The sequence below is a fragment of the Macaca nemestrina genome, chromosome 5, assembly GCF_043159975.1.
Source record: "Macaca nemestrina isolate mMacNem1 chromosome 5, mMacNem.hap1, whole genome shotgun sequence".
Classification (NCBI taxonomy): Eukaryota; Metazoa; Chordata; class Mammalia; order Primates; family Cercopithecidae; genus Macaca; species Macaca nemestrina.
The window spans coordinates 157,560,475-157,583,571 of NC_092129.1; the positions used below are offsets into that span (position 1 = coordinate 157,560,475).

General features: G+C 45.2%; 1 protein-coding gene and 1 long non-coding RNA gene across 5 annotated transcripts; one reads left to right on the plus strand and one right to left on the minus strand.

The window, feature by feature from the left end:
- Positions 1-405: 405 nt before the first annotated feature.
- LOC105482603 (uncharacterized) lies at positions 406-8,849 on the plus strand. Its single transcript, XR_987726.3, has 3 exons — positions 406-464; positions 8,145-8,217; positions 8,714-8,849. It is a non-coding gene; the product is annotated as an uncharacterized lncRNA (long non-coding RNA).
- LOC105482604 (butyrophilin subfamily 2 member A1) lies at positions 6,451-22,346 on the minus strand. Of its 4 annotated transcripts, none has more exons than XM_071097465.1 (8): positions 21,951-22,346; positions 21,374-21,488; positions 20,265-20,612; positions 16,580-16,861; positions 14,681-14,902; positions 14,113-14,133; positions 13,991-14,017; positions 6,451-8,282 (listed from the first exon to the last, which is right to left on the minus strand). In XM_071097465.1, exons 2-8 carry the CDS (start codon positions 21,456-21,458, stop codon positions 8,152-8,154), a joined length of 1,116 nt encoding a protein of 371 aa, XP_070953566.1. In that variant the 5' UTR covers positions 21,459-21,488; positions 21,951-22,346; the 3' UTR covers positions 6,451-8,151. The 4 variants fall into 4 exon arrangements, with proteins under 4 accessions (XP_070953566.1, XP_070953565.1, XP_070953564.1 ...); XM_071097464.1 differs by having other exon boundaries at positions 6,451-8,285; XM_071097463.1 differs by lacking the exon at positions 6,451-8,282 and adding an exon at positions 11,406-12,153 and having other exon boundaries at positions 21,951-22,327.
- Positions 22,347-23,097: the final 751 nt, after the last annotated feature.

The following is a 23,097-nucleotide window of genomic DNA, read 5'->3' on the forward strand; positions in this document are numbered from 1 at the left end:
GGGCAACTGATTGAGACCCTGTCTCAAATAAATAAATAAAACAACCTTGTTTTTTTTTTAAATGAGACAGAGTTTCGCTCTGTTGCCCAGGCTGGAGTGTAGTGATACAATCTCGGCTCACTGCAACCTCTGTCTCCCAAATTCAAGTGATTCTCCTGTCTCCATTTCCTAGTAGTTAGGATTACAGGCACGCACCACCATGTCTGGCTAATTTTTGTATTTTTCATAGAGACAAGGTTACACCATGTTGGCCAGGTCTCAGACTCCTGGGCTCAAGTGATCGACGTGCTTCGGTCTCCCTAAGTGCTGGGATTACAGGCATGAGCCACCATGCCCAGCCCTTAAAACACAGCATTTTAAACACAATAATACACATTGTGACATACATTCCAATAGGTGTCAGAGGGATGATGTCATCATGTCTTTAACATCTGGAAAACTCCAATGCATACATGTGGGATTATGTGAGTAAAAGAGGAAAATAACTTTAAAAAATTTATTTATTTTTAAAAATAGAGATAGGGGGTCTCACTATGTTGCCCAGGCTGATCTTGAATTCCTGGGCTCAAGTGATCTTCCTGCTTCTTTTTTTTTTTTGAAAAAGAGTTCTCACTCTGTCACCTAAGCTGGAGTCTAGAGGCGTGATCATGGCTCACTGCATCCTTGACTTCCGAGGCTCAGGAGATCCTCCCACATCAGCCTCCTGACTAGTTGGGACTACAGGCACTTACCACCACACCCAGCTAATTTTATGTATTTTTTGTAGAGATGGGGGTTTCACCATGTGCCCACGCTGGTCTCGAACTTCTGGTATCAAGTGATCTGCCCACCTCGGTCTCCCAAAGTGTTGGGATTACAGGCATGAGCCACCATACTCAGCCACAAATAACATTTAAGTATCATTATAAAAATTGTCTTGGCCAGGTGCGGTGGCTCACACCTGTAATCTCACCACTTTGGGAGGGAGAGGTGGGTGGATCACCTGAGGTCAGGAGTTTGAGACCAGCCTGACCAATGTGGTGAAACTCCACCTCTACTAAAAATACAAAAATTAGCTAGAGTGGTGATGTACACCTGTAATTCCAGTTACTTGGGAAGCTGAGACAGGACAATAGCTTGAACCCAGGAGGCAGAGGTTGCAGTGAGCTGAGATCACGCCACTGCATTCCAGCCTGGGCAACAGAGTGAGACTCTGTCTCAAAAAAAAAAAAGAGTCTTCACCTCATGAATCCCCTGAAAAGATCTTAGGGTGAGACCACACTTTTGAGAATCCCTATCTTAGGTGGTTCCAGAGAAATAGACTATAGGACGTTCATTGGGGAGCTCCTCAGCATCAATACTTTGGGGAAGTTAAGGAAAGAGGATAGACAGAAGTTGAAATATAATGCAGTCTCACAATGAACTCTGGAACTGGGGTGACCCTTCAGAGTTGTGCACCTTGTGCAAGGGGTCCAGGCCCTTTACACCTACCTTGTCCAGTCACTGGATGTGGTCCACTCACTGAGAGGTGGAATAACATTGGGCAACAGGGCTCTCTTTGGCTCTTTAACAATTCCATGATATGGAGTCAGTTGAGGGCCCTGAGCCACCAACACTCTCTGCAGCTGGTTGACTGTGTGTCTCAGTCCAACATGGAGTGATCAGGGCAGTGCTTCCACAGCATCCACCTCAGTGGGGAAATGAGAATGGACTGCACAGTTTGTGTGGAAGGGGGCAGGCAGAGAGAAGAAAAGGTTTTGGTGCTGGAAATAGCATAAAATGAAGGAGGAAGGAATATTTCTCTGTTTCTTAGGTACAGCTTGCAGTTCTATCCAAAGTTGGCCCCTAAGTTCATGTGAGAGAAATCACATTATTTCTCTTCCTCTGCATAAGAATTCCTTGAACCAAAGGGGACATTCTCGTGGATTTCCCTAGAGAACTTTCTGACAACTCTGGCTCCAGATTAGTTTAATCTGTTCTTATTCCCATTTGTAGTTCAGTCATTTTACTGCATGAATAGCTGGGAGACTGGTTTACTTGCAGCTCAGTCTCTTACTATGTGTTTTTAACTAAATACTTTCACTTTTCTTGGCCTCAACTTCCCCTCTAAAAAAAAAAAAAGATGCTTAAAATTCTGGAACCAAGCATTTATCCAAGCATTTATGGGATTTTAGAGAAAATAAAGTATGTGTTTCCACAATAACCCAATATATTATTTTATTTTCCTGGGAAAAAAAAACCACCAAACACTTTGAATTCTTCAAAATCATGCACCAAAAACACCAGGGCTTATAAAAAAATAGAATTGGGCTTAGACAACTAAAAACCCATGCAGGTTTGTTTTCAAAACACTAATAAAGCCAACCAATCAGGCAGCACCCATTCCCTAATGCCTACCAAATTGTCCATAAAAACCCTTAAAAAGAGAAAAAAAGAACACTAATAAAAACATCAGTAATAGTAATAATTTTAGCACAGTTATCCAAACTCCTAATAACTAAAGGTGTTTAATAGTAAATGTAGGGCTTTACCTGAAGGTAGGTGAATGTAGCTTAATAGAAAGTATACTGGCCGGGTGTGGTGGCTCACACCTGTAATCCCAGCACTTTGGGAGACTGAGGCGGGCAGATCACCTGAGGTTGGGAGTTCGAGACCAGCCTGACCAACATGTGGAAACCCCATCTCTACTAAAAATACAAAATTAGCTAGGCATGGTGGCGCACACCTGCAATCCTAGTTACTCAGGAGGCTGAGGCAGAAGAACCGCTTGAACCCAGGAGGCGGAGATTGTGGTGAGTCGAGATCACGCCATTGCACTCTAGCCTGGGCAACAAGAGCAAAACTCCATCTCAAAAAAAAAAAGTATACCAAAAAGATGAGTTTGCCGAATTTGGGAACAAAGCAGTGGTGGGCTAATAAATCGTATGCAGGAAGAAATGCCTTGTTTTGTATTGTTTGGCAATTTCTGTGGTGTAAATACTCCTACTATGAGTGATTTTTGCTCACTACTTTCCTGAAAATTTAACAATCAGCTCTCTTAAACTGGTGCAAGCTGGCTGGCTCTAGGACATCAACAGGAGTAAGGGCTGAGTAACATTGTGACAACAGGCTAAAGGTGGAGAAGTTGTCATCTTTGTACAAAATGTGATCTACAAAGCTATGGTCTTGTGTTTCTTTTAAGCCAAAAGGAAAACCATGGGGCTAAAAGGCATTAGATATGCTAGCGCATTTCTCTGAGGTTTGCTGAGCTCAGCTATTGGTGTATTTTGTACTCAAATAACTCTTCCTCAATGGCATAAAACATTAATTTGGGAGAAAATTGAGTGTGAGTAAAAGGAACACTGACATTATAATGCTGTCATAATTCCAGGATTAACAAAAAGCACATGAGCTAATTCCTATTATAGAAACACAATCTGTAGGTAGAAGAGGTTTTGTATATGTGAAGGGTGGGTTGGGGATGGGTTGTTTGAAAGATGGTGACTAATTTGATAGCATGTCTGTTGGAGTGGTGTAGCACAGGGATGTTAGGCTAAATTGGCCTAGGGAGCAGGAAGCTGAGCTCTCATAGTGATGATGCATTGCAAAAAAATTCCTGAAAATGCCTCTAAAATGGAGCGTTGCTAAATCCACAGGCAAAGAGAAGACCAGAGAACTTCTTGGACACAATGAAGTGAAGTTAGATTGAGATCTGAGCAAGGGTTGGACAGGCAGAAGATGGGAGGGATCAGGGTTGGATATAAATTACACAGATCACTGTGGAGTTTTGCTCAGAATCTCTTCAACACTGTTACTCCTGAGCTCCTCCTCATCCCTGCATCTCCCAACCCCTTGTCTTTCTGTTAGCCTGATATGGAGACTCAAAAGAAGTCCTGGATTTTGCTGCTCTGTTGGACATAGAACCAAAAACTTAAGAATGCAAGTTCTTGAAATTCCAAGGCGACTTCCTAATTTCACTGTCAGCTGGGTTTCATGTCATCTCTGCTAACACAACTGTTTCTGTGTTTCCTCTGTGTACCTTTCTTGGACTTCAGTTTGGGATGCTTCCTTTCCCACTAATGATTTTTTTTTTCCTTTTTTTCTTTTTACGTGCATAACACAGAGAATACTCCTCCACATCAACCCTGTTCTCAACACCAAGATATTTCCTCTCACACTCCTAAGTCACTCAGTCTCAATCCTTTATATGTCTTCAGAATTATTTCCAAATTGCCAAAACCTGTTTTCAGAGATAAAGCAGCAATAAAAGCACATTAAGAAGTCCCCCATAATATGCCAATCTAGATGTATCTCCATTTTCTCAAGCCTAATCCCTGCTCATCAGAAGTAACTGAGGGTCTGACAGTAACAGCTGAAGCCTCAGGAGAGGAAATGGACTTTGGACGAGAGAGGTTAGAGAGCAAAGACTATCAGTTGACATGAGGTGGCTGCTTAAGGGAGCCTGTGGCTACATTGTGTTGTCACTTGTTTAGAAAAGAGCATATTTGTATTTCTGGAGGCAGAATTTTCTGAATTCTGGATAACAGAATCTCCTTAGGCCCCCGGCTTCACAAGACTGACCCCTAGAAAGTCCATCAACAATTGGGTGGGTGGTCAGGGGCTTTTTATCACATGACCACAAGAAGAATAAAGATCGAAGGGGGCCAGAGAAAGAGCCTTTGGGGAAAGCATAGATAAGGGGTTCTGTCATTCATGTTGTAGAAGGAGATGCCTCCTGCTTCACAGTCCAGGAAAATCTCAACCTGGGGGCTGGGCTCTGACAAGAATACAAGGGTCCTGAGAGGATAGAGGGCCCAGTACCCATTTACAGATGACTCCACAGCCCAGATTCCATTCTTAGAAGCAAGGAGAATTTTCTTCATATTCTTCCTACAGACTCCAACCAACCATTATTTCCCATCTCCCACCTCCACCTCCTAGTAATGTCTCTCCGAGGTGAAGGCTTCCAGGCCTAGCACACAGGGCCAGGAGTCACATCTCTCTGGTTTTTCAGGCAGTTTCTGACACGAATCTTCCAGTCAAACAGATTTGAATCCTAATAAAGAAAGAGGTGAGGGTGGGCTGTGTTTGGGTCAAGAGTCACTTCAACTGGAGAGAAAGACAGAAACAAAAAGTCTGACCATTGGTGAGTGTTAGTGGTTACAGGACTATTTTGCTTCTAAGAAACAGCACTGCTGTAGGATTTTTTAGAGATGAAGTCTCACTATGTTTCTCGGGCTGGTCTAGAACTTTTGGGCTCAAGTGATCCTCCCACCTCAGCCTCTCGAAGTGCTGAAATTACAGGCGTGAGCCACTACGCCCCGCTGATCCTGTACATTTTTCGAGCTCATTGTACCAACAGTTCCTCCATTAGTTTGGTTAAACATTCACAAAACGAAACGAAATGCCTCCAAATATGACAACTGAGTCCTTGTAGGAGAAATCCTTAAGTGAAGCTTAGTATCATGGAGTTCGCTGCATATTCATATATACATACTTGGGGACCCATGCACTAAAAAGACAGACTCCTTTTGTTTATAATAATTCAGCACTTGCTGTTAAGGTGATTAAGGCAAGTGGGTGTGGGTGGCAGAGATAGTGACAAAGGAAGTGAACTAGAGGAAGAAAGATCAAGAGATGGGAAGTCACAGTTAGGCAAGGGAAAGAAGGCAGGAACTGGCCCTGTTGCACTGATATACGTGGTTACCTGGGCAGGGCGTTGACAGGCTCTTGGGGGGATGTTGGGGGCACCTAGAAAATATGGAGTTGAAAATTTACAATATACATATGAATCTTTAAGGCACATCTCTTTTTAGAACCTTTTGGAATACATTCCTAAACATAACCAGGAGATATTTTAGGAGTCTTTTCCTCTCCTGGCTGGGGGCAGTGGCTCATACCTGTAATCACAGCACTTTGGGAGGCCAAGGTGGGCGGATCACTTGAGGTCAGGAGTTCAGGACCAGCCTGGCCAACATGGTGAAACCCCGTCTCTATTAAAAATACAGCAAATTAGCCAGGTGTGGTGGCGTATGCCTGTAATCCCAGCTACTCCGGAGGTTGAGACAAGATAATTGCTTGGCTGGGGAGGCGGACATTGAAGTGAGCCGAGATTGTGCCACTGCACTCCAGCCTGGGCAACAGCGAGACTCTGTCTGACGAAAAAAAAAAAGAAAGAGTCTTTGCTCCTTTCTGATCGTAATTAGTTCCTAAGAACATGCAGTTGGAAGGTTTCTCCATTCAGGTTGTCCCTCTTCAGCCAAATCTCAGCCTCTTCAGTTCCTCACCCTATGCATTCTACCCTCTCCATCCTCACCCCTTTCTCTGTGCCAGTTCCCCTCTCAGCTTTTCAGTCCCTCTTCTTCCAGGCCTTGCAGCCCTGGCTCTAAGCAATTTTCCCCACTTACTCCTTAATATTCCTATCTGAAAATCATAGCCCACAGAAAAAAGGTAATCAATAGTTCTCTGTTGTTAATGAAAACTTTAGACAAATTAAATTTAGCAGTTTAATTTGAACAAAGAACAATTTGCAAACCATCAGAATGATCAGGAAGCCATCAGAGAGGTTCAGTAAGCTCATTCCACAAGGGAAGCGACATACAGAAACAGCTTAAATGGTTACAGCTCAGAGTTGGCCTTATTTGAACATAGTCTGATCACTGGCTGCAGGGTTGACTGGAGCCGACTGAAGTTCGGCTACTGGGATTGGCTGAGACTCAGCTATTTGTTACAAAAGTATACTCCTGTGCCTTAAGCTTTCAGTTAGTTTACATACTAAGTTAGGTTGCAGTTCATTATTTAAGGGCTCAAGTAAGGAGCCATCCCTCAGGCTAAATGTAGGTATTATCTCATACCAAATTTAGTTTAATTTAACACAATTATTTCTGCTTTAGTTAAGATTCTCTGATCCAGAATAAAGGAAAAGAAAGCATGTGCTGTACACTCGATCTGAGAAACAGTAAGATAATCCTCTTTGTAGGAATTTGTGTTTTGATTGGCTCAGAGTTACCATTTCTCATCAGTTGCTGGGCAGAAGCCACTGGGGAAGGTTAGAATGAAAACTGAAACTATATTGAATTGTACACATTGATGAAAAATTTCAGCCCTACCTCTCAAAGTGTGTGCAGCTCTCTGTGTTTACCTATTTGAATCATTAATGTGTGTGTTATGTGTAAAATCAGTGTTTCTTCACATTCACCTGTCTTTCATATCGTAACAGAAATATCAGGAGAACTGGGTGGAAAAATGAAATGATTTTAAGAAGAGAAGATAGGTATTAATTAAAATGATACTGTGGCAGTTTGCAGACATCCCCTTGCATGTAATTGTTACATAGAGGATATTATCATCCTTTTTTTTTTTTTTTTATATTACCATCTTTTACCACAGAGCCAAATGAAAGTATGAACAGAATGAAAACTAGATCTACTGAATCTATTTTAGTACCTCCAAAATTCAGGTCTCAGATCCATTACTGAATTATAGAATTTTCTGGTATCCAGAGTTAGTGCTGTCAGTAACTGCGTATTTTATATTTTTCACAAAATTATTTTGGGTGTGACTGAGCCTTTCTTCACCTCTTGCTCCTTTTTTGTGCCATACTGTATTTTCACGTGTATTTGTTTCTCACTCTGACAATGAAATACGTTCTGAGGTTAACCTTTGGGTAGACTGTGGGGGATGTCTTTGTAAGGGGTCCTTGCTACAAACCTTGGGACCTAGTGATAGCAGACAGGAGGCAGTCAGATGCAAAGGCAGGTAGCAATGGGTCCCTGGTGAAACCCCACCTCCAAGCTGAAGACAGTTTAAAGCCTGAAAGTCAAACTACAAGGTAAATCCTCAGCCCTGATTGAGAACTTGTTGAGAACTTGTCTTCATGTTTGGTGCATTTTCCTCTTATTGGTCCCCACCCTTCAACTACTTTCCATATACTCACCCTTTCCTAATTGGTTTTTTACAGCGTTGTGGCCACCTTTGAGTGGTGTCTTCACTTTAACCTTTTTTGCATACTCACAAACCAATCAGCACACACTTCCCATTATGAGTCCGTAAAACAGGCCTGGACCCAGCCACACAGGGGGAACTTTCCCGCCTTCGGGTAGGGGTGCCAGCATCCCCTCTCTGCTGAGTGCTGTTCAGTCGCTTGATAAAATTCTTCTCATCCCTCCTCACCCTTCAATGTCTAGTGTATCCTCATTCTTCTTGGGCATGGCACAAGAGCTCAGGAACTGCCAAACGTGGGTACACGCTATAACTCAGGTGAGCTGGGGCATGCCAGTGTAGCCAAGCAAGGCTTGGGTGGGGTGTTGCCGGCCAGAGGTCCCCTGCTTGCAAAGTGATAAAGAAGAAAAATCCTACATCACTAGCACTTGCAACTTTAGTTGGGTCACAAATAAAATATAAAGGCCTATCATTTGTTTATGACATAAAACAGACACTTAAAGTAATGAAAACCCCTAGGACTTAGCTGAAACCTTGACTGACAGAAAATGATACTACAACAGTTTGAATTGAGGCTCTTGGTAGAGTTGGCTGGCTGCTTGCTCAATACCAGATCCACTTTTCTCAGTAATAAAATCCCATTTTCTTATTGCAAGGTATCCATCTCATTTGTAGACAGGGCAGGCCAAGGGACTAGGTTTGAGCCAATTGCTTGAGGGTGGAAGTTTTGTTTATCAGAGAGATTATTTAAGGGGAGGCTAAAACAGCTGGTAGACCCTTACACTCCCCCTATGTTCTACTTCCTCTTATGTAGAATATGGACTTTGGAGTTGGGCAGCCCTTTTGTGACCATGAGGCAACACTGAAGATGCAAGCCACATGCTAAGACAAGAAAATAAAGACAGAACTAAGCTGGGGCATGTATGACATTTCAAGTTCTCAGATCAGCCCTTGATGGCCACCATCCATATTTATTGACATGAAAAGCGGTCCTCATTTTGTCAAAGCCAATGGTATTCAGGACTCTGTTATTAATAACAAAATGCAATTCTTCCCTCTACCCACTACAGTTTATCATGAAACTCTTCAAACACATAGGAAAGTTGAGTATGGAATTTCTATCTCCAGCCTTGAGGTCTCACCTGGACTCCTGGTTATTCAATGGACTACTCTGCATCTCCATGTGCATCTCTAATAGCCTCCTCAACCTTAATGTATCCACAACTAAACCTTTGGTTCTGCACCACCCCCATCTTGCTCCTTGTCTCTCCATTTCCCCATCTCAGAAATTCACAACTCCATCTTTCCAGTTACTTTTTCTTCCTTCCTCCCTCCTTCCCTCCCTCCCTCCTTCCTTCCTTCCTTCCCTCTTTTCTTTTTTGACAGATTCTCACTCTGCCACCTCAGGGCCACTGGTGTAAGTCTCAAAGACCAGAGGCTGGAGACTCTGGAGTTGTGATATTGAAGAGCAAGAGAAGAGTGTTCCAGAGAGAGAGAGAGAGAGAGAGAGAGAGAGATCACCTATCCTCTGCCTTTTGCTCTGTTGGGCCCACAGCTGATTGGAAGGTGCCCAAAGATATTGATGGCAGATCTTTTCCACTCAGTCCACTGACTCGCATACCAGTCTCCCCTGAAAACACCCTCAGAGATACATCCAGAAATAATGCTCCATCAGTTGTCTAGTATTCCTTAACCCAGTCGACACCTAAAATTAACCATCACATTGATTTATTTCCCAAATCCTCTATCCCAACTCCCAAATATGGTTTGAGGATTCCTGGGGTGGGGTGGAGGGTCTCTGACATACGTTTTTGTCCCCCGACCTTTGTTTGAGACGTGAGTTTCACTCTTTCACCCAGGCTGGAGTGAAGTAGCGCAATCTTGGCTCACTGCAACCTCCGCCCCACTGGGGTTCGAGGATTCCGTCTCAGCCTCCTGAGTAGCTGGGATTATAGGCGACCACCACCGTGCCTGGCTAATTTTTGTATTGTTAGTGAGACGGGGTTTTGCCATGTTGACCAGGCTGGTCTTGAACTCCTGACCTCAGGTGATCCACCCTCCTCGGCTTCCCAAAGTGCTGGGATTACAGGCATGAGCCACCGTGCCTGACGCGTTTTTTGTTTTTTTTTGAGACAGAGTCTCCCTCTGTTGCTGAGGCTGGAGTGTAATGGCAGGCTCACAGCTCACTGCAAACTCCAATTCTTGGCTCAAGCAATCCTCCATTTTAGTCTCCTGAAGCAAGGACTACAGGTGTGCGCTACCACACCTAATTTTTTGTTTGTTTTTGGTAGAGACAAGGTCTCACTTAGTTGGCCAAAACTGTTTTAAGGGGCCTGCAAGGTTAATAATCTTATTTTCATATTAATAATAAAACACAGTTTGTGGTTTTTAATCTCATTCTGTCACTAGGATAAAGTTTTTTTGAGCCTATATAGTCTATGATATCTCAACAGAGTGAGTATAAAGGCAGATATGAGAATCCAGTCATATTCTTTTAAGCCACACATTAGATTTGAAAAAAGTTAATCAATGCCACACTTCTCAATAAAATTTATTTTGCTTTGGATACCTTACTTATTTTTTCACAAACATTCTACTTATATTAACCTAGAGTTGGCTTATTCATGTTACTTTAATATAAATTAATAAACGTTGTAAATGTATATAATATAAATAACTGTTGTAAAGGTAATAAATTACAACATTTCTTAGTTTCATTCTCTAATGCCTTAAATACCAACAAATATTAACTCAAATAAACAAAAACTCTTTGGAATCCTCCATCATTTGTAAGGTGTCTAAAGACATCATGAGACCAGGAAGTTTGAAGCCACTGGTGTCCCCATTGAACCTGAATGCTGAGGTAGACCTGGTCCATTACTCCTCGGCTCAGCCAAGACCTCAAACTTCACCCACACTCAGGGACTGAGTACTGACTCCTTGCCAACTACAGAGACACCTGAGCCAAACCACATCCACATGAGTCCATGTTCTTCATTCATCTTTGTCCCAGGTCCAGGCCTGTGGCTGTGTGCTCTGGAAATCCTGGGGTTGGGTGGAAATGAGCCATCATTTCCCAGGTTCCCTTGGATGTTATGGTGGGACTTAGCCACCCTTACAACCTTGGTCCCTCCCAGTTCTCTGGTTCCACTTCCTCTATCTCTGACCTGCAGATCTGGTTCCCTCTCCTCTCTGGTGGTCCTGTGGATTCCTCTCTCCTCTTACATCCTGATGAACCCTGTTGGCCTCATTCCAAGTCCATATCATCTGGTGCCAACTGGCATACTGGACTCAGTGTGGTCACCCTGATGTTAAACAGCAGGTTTGCTGCCCATCAACTTCTCACACTTTTTTCTTGGCTGGGAGCTATGAAACAACTAGTTCCCTATGTGTGGATCCCGTCCCATAGTTACAACCAAAGGAACTACTGAAGCCACAGCCTAGTGAGGAGGAGAAAACTGGGGCTGAGGGCTGGAGTGGGTGTCAAAGAGGCAGCTGGAAGCTGTTCTCTTACCAGAGGGGAGAAGGGCGTGTCTTCCACCTGGGACGTGACCAGAGGGGAGGAGGGCGTGTCTTCCACCAACAACATTATGCAGTGGCTGCTGAGATGACCAGGGCTTATCTGCACGGCTGTGAGACCAGGGAATTGATTCTACAGGCTCTGATTGGTCCTCACTCTGTGAAGTGTCAGGCCCTCTTCAGGCACCGTGACCCCATTGGCTCCTGTGAGTGCAGGGCAGATGAAGATGGGGCTGTCATCAGACCCTATCCTGAAGAAGGGCCTCACAGGCACGGAAAAGGGTGAACGGGGACACGTGTAGATGTGCGATCTGTCCCTCATGTTGTAGAAGGAGACATCTCCAGCTTCATAGTCCAGGAAGATGCCCACACGGCAAAGGGACTCCTTCAAAGGGAGAATCCTCTTAGGTGAGGACAGGGCCCGGTATTGCCCTTTATGCATGTCCAAAGTCCAGAAGCCATTCTGAGGAAGCAGCAGGACCTCCTCTTTCCTCTCAACACTGTCTCTGCAGACCCCCACAGTCCACTCAATCACGTTTTCCACCTCCACCTCCCAGTAATGTTTCCCTGAAGCGAAGCTCTCCCGGCCCAGGACACAAGGCTCACTGTCGAATCTCTCTGGGTTGTCAGGCACCCTCTCCCCTAGGTGCCTGAGGGGGCACCTTCGCACACTTCTCCGGTCCTCTGACAGCAAGAGATCAGGATGAGCAGTGTCTGGATCCAGGACCACATCGACTGCAGAGGAAGTTTCAGGTTTAGGCCTGGGGTCTCAGGAACCCTGGGGATTGTGTGGTTCCTGATCCCCAGAGAGGTCTCAGATATCTGTGGGGGGATCCCCAGGTAGTGGCCACTTCCATGAAGGCTCTCTGATCCTAGGCAGCTCACACACTGAGAATTACTGAAGCTGCCCTTCTATCTCTCCAGCAGTTCCCTCAGTTTGAGAAGAATTGGAGCTCTAAGAAATCCAGACAGTTTAGCAAATGAGGCAAAATTAATCATTCTTACTTTCTCTCAGCATTCTAAGATGTGTTCCCTTTTCTATTCAAGACATAGGATCTCTGGCCGGGCACGGTGACTCACGCCTGTATCTCAGAACTTTGGGAGGCCGAGGCGGGTGGATCACCTGAGGTCAGGAGTTCGGGACCAGCCTGACAACATGGTAAAACCCCATCTCTACTAAAATTACAAAAATTAGCCCGGCATGGTGGTGCACGCCTCTAATCCCAGCTAGTCAGGAGGCTGAGGCACAAGCATTGCTTGAACCCAGGAGGCAGAGGTTGCAGTGAGTCCAGATTGTGCCTCGGCACTCCAGCCTGGGTGACAGAGCGAGATATCATCTCAAGAGAGAGAAAAAAAAAAAAACAACCCAAAACAAAGACCTATGATCTCTGGATTTTCTTTAGTTAGAAACTTTCCAACTTGGCTCAAACCAGCACAGAGGCTTTATGTTCTGCTCCTCCTCTCCCCAGTGGATCAGGTAAGGTGAGTGTTTCCCTTTACACTATCCCCAAGGGTAAAGGGTCTCTTCATTGGTCCTATGTGTTCCTTTTACCAGATCACAACTGACTTAAATGACTGACAAGGGCACCCTTCAAAAAATAAAGGAGAATAAATGTCCCCAAAAGAAAACCTGCTTCCTGAGAGATCTGTAGGCAAATGTGGGGAGGAACTATTCCCATCCAGTTTTGCTTCAACAGTGTGGGTCTGATGTCTTCAGGTATCACTTCTGTAGGTATAAGAAATGCTCCGGATACTGGGCATTCTGCAGGCCTCTCCCATCTGTATTTAATCTTACTTATTCAGTCTACCTTTCTATTGTGTTAAAATGATTTCCTCCATTCCCCAAGTTAATAGGTCCGGCTGTGACAATTTGCTATTTTATTCCACATTGACAGTGGCAATTCTGAAATTCACCTAAAGAGGAAAGGTCCATGTGCCATAGCATCTGGTAAAGCCTGGATTCTGTGGTGCTTATGGGCAGAGGGGCAGAATCACAAGATGAAAAGTGCTCACTGAGAGTGGGCAATTGGGTTCTGTGCTCTCCCACTCACCGGAACCCCCTCCCCCGGCAGTCTGTACACAAAGTATCAGTGCTCTCTTAGGAGCAGAAAGGCATTTCTGGCCACATACTGGTACACCCTTAGGTCAGGCTTACTAGGGACCCTCATGGCCTCTTCCCCACATGGGTCTGCAACTTAGCACAGTCTACACCATCCCCAGGATATAAGCTGCTAAGACAGCAATGTCTATTTTCAAATTTATCCAGGATCAAAGAGCAACAACTACTGAAACGTAACTCTACTATATATGTGACACTTCTGGTAATCATGTATTAAATTATTCCAAAAGAGAAAGGATCCTGGGATGTAAACCATAAGGTGGATTGAGAGATGTCAGGATTCCCTCACAGAAGAGCCATGATGCATCATTGCTGGGACACTGTTGATGAACTGACCCCAGCTCCCTGCTGTCCCTGCCTAGCCCTGGTCCCCTTGCCCATCTCCTCTAAGGAGTCCTGTTAGCTGGCTGGCAGGAGAAAGCTGAGATCTAAGGGAACATCAGAGGCACTCACCAGCATGTAAGACTGTTCTTCTCCATCCTGCAAGGGACAGACAGAGGCGAATGTCATGAGATGTTGCTAACTGAGCAGAACTCAAATTGTATATGGATTAGTTCAGGAAAGGCTAAACTTACGCAATTCTTCTTGAAGTTGCTCTGAAAAACAAACAGAAAGAAAATCATGTCTTCCACAGAAGAACGAAAAGAAGTTGGGTTTATAGTAAACAATGCAGGAACTGTCCTTTCTATGAACAGCAACATCTCCCTTGCCTCATGCCTAGGGCACTGTCAGAAACCAGAAATGATATGTCATCAGGTGGTGGGTAGTGCCGGTACATTGTTATACTTGCTTTTGCTCAACCATGTAGTACTTCATGTAGCCAGATGAATGGATGCAAGGCGGGCAGAGTGAAAGAACAAAAGCTCTGAGAGATTCATTTCAAGGACGTCAGAGTTCCAAGTCCTTGCTACTGCTGCTGTGCATTTCCTCTCTCTTCCATATGCTGGTACCTGGGAGAGTTGTGTCTTTTCTATGGTGCTGAACTGTCCTCCTACTCTTCTACTTTTTTTTTTTTTAATTAAACGGGGTCTCACTTTATTGCCCAGGCTGGTCTCGAAATCCAGGGCTCAGGTGATCTGCCTGCCTCAGCCTCCTACAGTGCTGGGATTCAAGCCATGAGCCACCATACTCAGCCTCTTTTACCTTTTACTTGAAGTTCTTTCTCTTTTTGCACACGTTCCTTCTCCAGTTCCTTTACAGCCATTTCTCTTGTTTCCACTACAAACTCCTTTTCCCCTGACAGAATCTTTGTTTCCTTTTGGAGTCTGTTGATCCAGTAGATGCATACGGCAATGATTATCATCAGAAAGACCACAATGATAGGCAGGGCCACCACACAGGGAGACATGCTGGGCATAAAGGATTCTGAAAAGGCAGCCAGAAATGTCCACTTAGTTTGAAACAGAACATCTGGGGTAAGAGTGCCCTTAGGAGCACAGCTGAAGGGCTCCTCAGCCACCTGCTCTGTTGCTTTCTCCCTCAGAAAACTCAGATGGAGAAAGTGATGCTGGCTCAGATCTGGCTGACACCTCAGTGGCTTCCAGGGCCAAGGACCAGAGGTAGCAAACCAGTCACCATGGGAAGGGCCAGGGTGAATAAAGCTAACCTGTCATGCTGAGTCAGCACAGCCACCATCCTGCCTCAAGCTACCATCACTCACGCCTGGAATACTGCAGTGCCCTCCTTCTTATTCTGCCCTCACCTTCTGTAGTCTACTCTCAACAGACCAGTCTAAGTATAATCATGTTAATTCTTAGCTCAAAACCTTCCAATGCTTTCCACGTCACTTGTCCTAAAAACCAAAGACTGTTTGTGGCTTACAATGCCATGTAGAATGTGTTTTCATTGTCTCTGTGAATTCATCTCCTCTCACTTCCTGCACTCACTCCATTTCAGCCACACCAGCATCGCCTTCTGGGGGTCCTGGAAACTGCCAGAGATGTTCCTTCCCCAGGTCCTTTGCATATGCTTTTCCTGTAGCTGGTTGCTCAGTTCTTAAGCATCTGATGATTCCTTACCATCAGACGGGATGGCTCAATTCCCATCTCTACAGCGAATTCTTCCCTGACCATTCTGTTAAGAATTGCAATGTCTCACACTGCCTCTTTATTCCTTCCTTGCTTAATGTTTCCTATAGATGTTCATCACCATCTGATAGAATATATGGTCAACTAATTATTTAATCACTTTTTGAGGGAAGAGTTCTTGATGTTATTTGTTTAATGATTTACCCTTGGTTTCTAGAACAGTGTCTTAAACATATGATATGCTTCTTGACCATCTGTTGAATGAATTATGAGTGTGTGTCAATAGGGAATTTCCGCAGCTCTGTCCCGTGGAAAATCTCCTACGCAGGAAGGGATGGCTGCAGCATACAGGAACACCAAGTGTAGAGAGTCACTTATCCACACCACCCTCCATGTGTTATGGCTGTTTTCAATGTCTAAAAATTGCTGGCCGGGTATGGTGGCTCACGCCTGTAATCCCAGCACTTTGGAAGGCTGAGGAGGGAAAATCACTTGAGGTCAGGAGTTCGAGACCAGCCTGGTCAACAAGGTGAAATCCCCATCTCTACTAAAAATACAAAAATTAGTCAGGTGTGGTGGAGCGTGCCTATACTCCTAGCCTTTAGGAGGCTGAGGTATGAGAATTGCTTGAACCCGGGAGGCAGAGGTTGCAGTGAGCCAAGATTGTGCCACTGCACGCTAGCCTGTGTGACAGAGAGAGAACTGGTCTTAAAAAAAAACAGTTGCCACAGTGTGAGGACCTTATCGGGGGAAATACAACAACAACAACAACAACAACAACAACAACAACAACAAACCAGGTTCACCCTCAGAGAAGAGGCTCCTACTCCTGAGTTTTGGGACTCTTTGAATCTCCTTTTGAGAAGCAGAGAGGCCTCAGCTCAGCTGCAGACTCCTGGTCCTCAGGGCCCAGGACCATTCCACCCACACTGCTGCCCCCATCCCTGCTCTGGGCTCCATCTGTGTGCTGAGGATCCCCATGCACCCAACGAGTCTCAGAGGGCAGAGAACTAACCTGGAATAAAAATGACACTTTCTTTCTTCTGGTTGAGCAGAGTGTCATTGATAGAGCAGGACATGTTCCTCATCGACTTATCTCTGATGATCACAGCTGTGGTGACCATGAAGAGGCCGTCTGTGTCAGGGGTCACGACCTCCTTCAGGGCAGGCACAATCCCACCGTAGGGGTCCCTCCACACTGTGAGGGGCTTTGGGTACCACCCTCTAGATATGCACTCCAGCCGGATGCCTCCGTCCTCGTGGCCCCTCATTTCAATGAGGGGCTTAGAGCCCAGTCCTGTGGAGAGATACCAGAGTTCAGACAAAAGTCAGTGCCTTTTGCATCTCTTCTGTGCCTATTGCATCTCTTCTGTGAAACTAGAAAGTAAAGGTGAAAGAGGGAGGTAGGAAGCAAGAAATAGGAAGGAGGAAAAAAAGGAGGAGGGTAAGGAAGAAAGAACGTTGATGTTAGAGAACACCAGGAGACCAATGGGCCACATAAACTAAGAGCAAATGATCCCATTGTACCCTTTTCTTTGTGGTCCACGTACAGACCCCATCACAGCACCAAACATCTATCTGTCTGCTATAAATGCTTATTCAATTTATCCTGCCAGACTAATTTTCTCACTTCAAGATGGGTGTGTCGACTCCAACTTCAAACAGGCAGGTTTTGGATTTCACTTTCTGCTTCTGGGACGACTTCTCAGTAGACCTTAGCTTCCAGAAGCTCTAGAATAATAACGAGAAGGACAAAAGTCTGCCAGGAGGGCAGAATCCTAAGAAACCTTTTGATCCAAAGTCGCTGACCCTTCTGTCTAGTTCAGAACTTCACATAACCACCGTTCTCTACCACCCATAGGAGGTGATGGTTTTTAGGAGACTTGACAGATCTAGCCCGCAAAGCCAACTCTAATCCTAATTCACACTATTTACCTCCCAGAGGCTCCATCCATTAGGCAGTATTGCTTTTCTTTTTTAGAGACAGGGTTTGAGCTCTATTGTCCAGGTTGGAGCACAGTGGCAAAATCATAGCTCGCTGTGCCTTGTACTCCTGGGCTCAAGAGATCCTCCCGCTTCAGTCTCCCAACTCACTAGGATTACAGGCATGTTCCACCATTCTTGGCTAACATGTTGCCCAGGCTGGGTGATTTTCTTACAGTACTTTGAGAACATCAACTTATTAGAAAGATCTGGATAATCCAGGGACTAAGATAACCATACTACCTTTTCAATATCAGAGATTATCACCAAAAATTCTAAGAAACTAGACTCGCCCTAACTACAATCCATCTTTAAATGAATCTTCCATAAGAGTGAACACTGGGTATGAAAGAGCTGCAAAAGCGTGGTCCTGGGAGACCTTTCAGCCATGTGTGACCATCTAAACTTCTTCTGAGTAATTCTTTTGTAAAGTCTCCCAAAGAATTTTACCAAAGACAAGAAATGAAACCGATAACTTAAGTCTGGTGTGTTGGCTCAATTTAATAATAAAAAATTTTTTTTGACACGGTCTGACTCTATCACCTCGGCTGCAGTGCAGAGGCATGATCATAGCTCACTGCATCCTCAACTTCTGAGGCTCAGGTGATCCTCCCACCTCAGCCTCCCAAGTAGCTGAGACTACAGGCATGTGTCACTATGCCCAGCTATTTTTTTGGTATCTTTTTGTAGAGACTGGATTTTTGCCATGTTGCCCAGGCTTACTTTAATTTTTTTTTTTTTTTTTAGACAAAGTCTTGCTCTGTAGCCCAGGCTACAGTGAAATGGTAGAATCTTGGCTCACTGTAACCTAGGCCACCAGAGTTCAAGTGATTCTCTGGCCTCAGCCTCCCAAGTAGCTGGGACTACAGACATGTGCCAGCATGGCTGGATAATTTTTGTAGTTTTAGTAGAGAAGGGGTTTCACCATATTGGCCAGGCTGGTCTCGAGCTCCTGACCTCAGGTGACCCACCCGCCTTGGCCTCCCAAAGTGCTAGGGTTCCAGGCAAGAGTCACCGCACCAGGCCCAGGATCACTTTAATTTTTATCAAGAGAAAAAACTACTTGTACATTTAAAGGCTCAGTAGAATAAGAATTAAAATAACTCAGCAAATTGGAAAACAAAGTTCTTCAAAACATTCCATGAGGTTCAACACAGGAAGCATGACAAAACAGATTTAAGGGCAAAATCAGTCACCAACCAACCTAACAAAGAGAATACAGTAAACAAACCAACAAAAAGTCCTACGCAACCCAATTCAGAGTGGGGAAGGCCAGGCCAGTGTCAGTTTTACAGGCAAAGAATGGCAGATTCCTGCCGCACAGAAACCATAACTGGTCAACCCTGGAGTGCTGTTATGAACACAGTGAGGATGCAGTGTCAAGAAACCTTCCCTCCATGATATTCTGTTTTAATCAGATGCAAGGTTGCCTTTGTGTGTAGCAAAGATGGGTTCTCCTACCTGTTACGATTTGAGGCCCCCAGGGAAGGACCCAATTCCTTAGTCCTCACATCCTCTGGTCTGATGGAGTGAAATGCCACCACAGATTCCTGCACCCGAAAGGCTTTTTCAGTCCTCAAATATATCTGTTTGTTGTTGTTGTTTAATTTTTGATACAGAGTCTTGCTCTGTCGCCCAGGCTGGAGTGATGTGGTAAGATCTCGTCTCCCTGCAACCTCTGCCTTCTGGGTTCAAGCAATTCTAATGCCTCAGGCTCCCAAGAAGTTGAGATTACAGGCACACTCCACAAAGCCTGGCTAATGTCTTTGTATTTTTAGTAGACATGGGGTTGCACCATGTTGGCCAGGCTGGTCTCGAAATCCTGGCCTCAAGAAATCCACCTGCCTCTGCCTCCCAAACTGCTCTTATTACAGGTGTGAGCTACTGCGCCCAGCCCAAATATACATTTTAAAGCATAATACACTAACCCCAAATTGAATTAATCACTTAATGTCATTTTAACAAACTCCTAGAAATCTCAGTAAATGCATTTTTACGTTGAAGGCTTCCCTATTACCTCCCAGTGAACTTTGTACTCTTTCTCTATGGAGTTAGCAGGAACTATATATAATTTTGCTTCTGTATTTTGTCTTGCTTTAATGAAACCATCTATTTACAATAAGTCAATCTCTATGCAATCAGCATTTTGGGAAAGAAGTCAAAGGTTAATATTTATCAAGAAATAAGATTTGATATGTTGCAGTTCTCTGGGTAATCGTTGTTTATTCCAGTTGTCTTGGAACAATTATTGACAGTGTCTCCTCTCACTCTCAGAAGTGCAACCTGGGAAGTAGAGGTTGCAGTGAGATGAGATCGTGCCAGCAAGGGTGCAATAGAGCAAGACTCTGTTTCAAAAAGAAAAAAAAAAAAAAAAAACAAAAGAAGTGCACAGCTCAATGGTAAGACAGGCATAAGACTTCTCTTCCGAGACTGACCATTTTCCCCTGCTCATGGCCTCAGCTGAATTCTGCGTGTGCTTCTCAAGAAGTGAAGCCATTGCCTTAGCAGGGCAAACCCTCTCGTGCGGCCCTTGTGCAGGAGCAAGGATTTTTCCCTGGAATTCCGTTTCCACAGGAAGAGTGTCCCTGTGGTATCTCCCTGTGGAAAGGGGATTCCAGACAAAAATTTGCTGGTCTGCAATGCGCCTGAGGTTAGGAGACATACTTTCCCCAGAGTCACACTGTGCCAAAGCAACAAAGCAAAATGAAGCAACGCACCTGCCACCACGAGGTGCAGGATGGCCTCATCGTAGGACCTGCCTTCTTGGAAGTAACAGCGGTAGGTGCCGTTCTCTTGGGCTGTGACGTTGTGTATGACCAGGGCCACGCTGCCCCTGCTGATGTCTTTGCTCACAAAGGTGGTTCTTCCTCGGTACTCCTCCATCTGCTCCTCTGTTCTCTCCCTTCCACCCTTATACACAAACACTGCGGGGAAGAACTGAGACCGGAACCACCGCACCTCCATGTCCTCAGCATTTTTCTCGGGTGACAGACGGCAGCGTAACGTAGTGTTTTCTCCGACCGTGGCCAGGATGGGATCAGTTGGCCCTACCACAATAAACTGGGCTGTTCAACAAAGGGGTAGAGTCAGACAAAGACACCAGCCATCACATCTCTAAGGCAAGAAAGGGAAGCAGATATTCCAGGGACAAACATATTTTTTCCATGGCCATATGGTCTCTTTGGGCTGAGAAATCTGGGGACCAGTAGCTGTGGGTAGTCGACAGCACCCCTGGGAGCAGTAACTATAAAATGTGCTTCTGCTTCATGAAGGAAACCCTGGGGAGCCCGCCCTGAGCACCCTCTGTACACCCTGTGCCCTTGAGGGGTTTTTCCTCCATTCCCCAATCCTGCGCTGTGCCTGAATGTAGTGTAAACTTGAGCCGTGCAATAGAGCACCTACCCACTAGCTAGTTCCAACTGAAATGAGCTCTAAGTATAAACCATACACAGGATTGTGAAGATTTAAAATTTCAAAATATTGACTATCTTATTGGTAATACGGTGTATTAACTATTTAAATATTCATATTTGATTATTTGGGGCGAAACACAACATAGTATACAGATTTATTTCATGTTTCTTTTTACTTTTTAAAATAAAAAGTAAAATTTAATTCTTTTTTGAAAATTTGCAACTGTACATGCACTTGGCCTTTGTGCCTCGCTGTGTTTCTTTTGGACAGTGCTGGTATAAATTCAGTGAACATGACCAGAATGAAAGGATAAGTCAGCAACTCCACAATCCTTTCTTTCTTTCCCTTTGCAGACCACAGGGTTGATGTTCCTTTCTGATAGGTGACAGCAGCAAGTGGGACACATCGCTACCTGAGACCAGTGCACACAGTCGGAGAAGGAGGAGGAGGATGAGGGAGGCTGGCAGGGAGAAGTGCAGGGCAGCAGCTGGTTCCATGAGCACCCAGGGCAGGCAGGGACGGGAGGCCTAGGGTTACAGAGGAGAATCAGCCTAGGAGTCTTGGCACCTCAGTGCTGGTCGGGCCCAACCTCTCCCGTTACTCAAGTAGGTCTCATCAGTGCCCCAAAGTCATGGAGTCCCCTGCATCCGAAGGCTCAGGTATCTCCCGAGAGAGGGATTCCTTAAACATTCCATGAAGTAAGCCATGAGTACAAAGATAAATGGGCCCTTTTCCGCCCTCCTCGGCTCACTTCTCTGGCCAGAGCCCGGTTTCTTCAGTTGTCGCTGGATTCTATCACACCCTCCTCCCTTCACTTCCCCTTCCCGAGACTCAGGCCGGGCAGCCTGAGGTAAAGCCAGGCGAGGCCGCGATCCCCCACCGGTGGCCTTCCCCTCTCCCAGAACCCCGTCTCGTGTCCACAGCAGATTCCGCTTCTCACACCTACTGTGCCCACCCCGGAGCTGTAGCGCCTTCCTTCCCTTTCCTACCTTCTAGAATTAACGTTGCGTTTTCTTTTCTCCTCTGGTTCTGAAATGACGATTTTCCAGTCGCCCCTCTTCTCTCCAAGCTGCCCAGGGGCACAGGCACTACTAGACGCAAACCGTCCCAAAAGAGGAGAAAAAATTGTACTTCCCCTTCCCCTAGGTCGCCATGTCTGGAGATGCAGGAACCGAGATCTGGACCACTGGGCTTCCCCAGCCTCAAGATTTCCTTAAAGAGTTTAGAGTCCAGGATTGGCCGGGTGTGAGTGAACCAGCCAATGGTGTTGAGCCTTATTTCTCAGCAGTTACTAGGTAGAATACACGGAATCAAAAATTTCAAGCAGCAAATAACCTTTCGAGATTATCGGGCCTTTTTATTTCCTTTTTCTTTGTTGGAAAGCAAGACTCTCTCTCTCTCTCTCTCTCTCTTTAAGATTCCTTGGGGAGATTCCCTTGGGTTTGTCACCGAGGTCGGTGGCTTTGCTGGTGTCCGCGAGGAGAGGCTCTCTATGCAGAGGGCAATTTTGCTGGGGAGGAAACATGAGGAGGAAAACATAAGCCACCCTCTTTCCAAAGCCAGAGGACTCTTGTTCAAGTCGCTGGCTTTGGAGGTTGGGCCTGGAGCACGGGAGGGCTTGGGGAAAGCAGGCATGGCTGGAGGGGGAGGGGTAGCAAAGGAAAGGAGACAGCAGTTGCAGTGGCTGTTATGAAGGCCTTGTCATTCGTTCCAAAGCTATTGGATAAGAGGTGCTGAGAATCCTGAGTGAGGATCAAAAACCCTTTCCTTCAGGGAGGTGGCATTCTGGTGGCGGCAGAAGATGGAATTGAGCAAAACTTTCTAGTTGTCCTTCATCTTCTAGATAGTAGGTGGTCAGGTTGGGTCCAAGAGCCACACACACACACACCAGCACACATACCATCCTCCCGTCAACATCATCCCTCTCCCAGAGGCTCCAATTTGTAATTGTAAAGATATCTTCCAGAATAATCTTCCCGAGGCCCAGTTGTCAATATTTCCCTCAAGTGTCTAAATGCTTAGTCTGTAGGCCTCCAATTCCCTTCTGATTCAATTCAAAACTGTGCAGTTAATACGCTAGCAATGGCTCCACAGTGGCCTTGCATCACAACATTGCACTCCCTGTGGCCAGCACTC

Bases quoted from the DNA above. Each gene is read 5' to 3' on its own strand.
- LOC105482604 (XM_071097463.1), bottom strand. From the start codon at position 21,458: ATGGAACCAGCTGCTGCCCTGCACTTCTCCCTGCCAGCCTCCCTCATC. The intron at 20,613-21,373 runs GTAGCGATGTGT...TTTGTTGAACAG, and splicing joins ACTGTGTGCACTGGTCTCAG to CCCAGTTTATTGTGGTAGGG. The intron at 12,154-13,990 runs GTGAGTGCCTCT...CTTCCTCTGCAG, and splicing joins AAGAACAGTCTTACATGCTG to TCGATGTGGTCCTGGATCCA.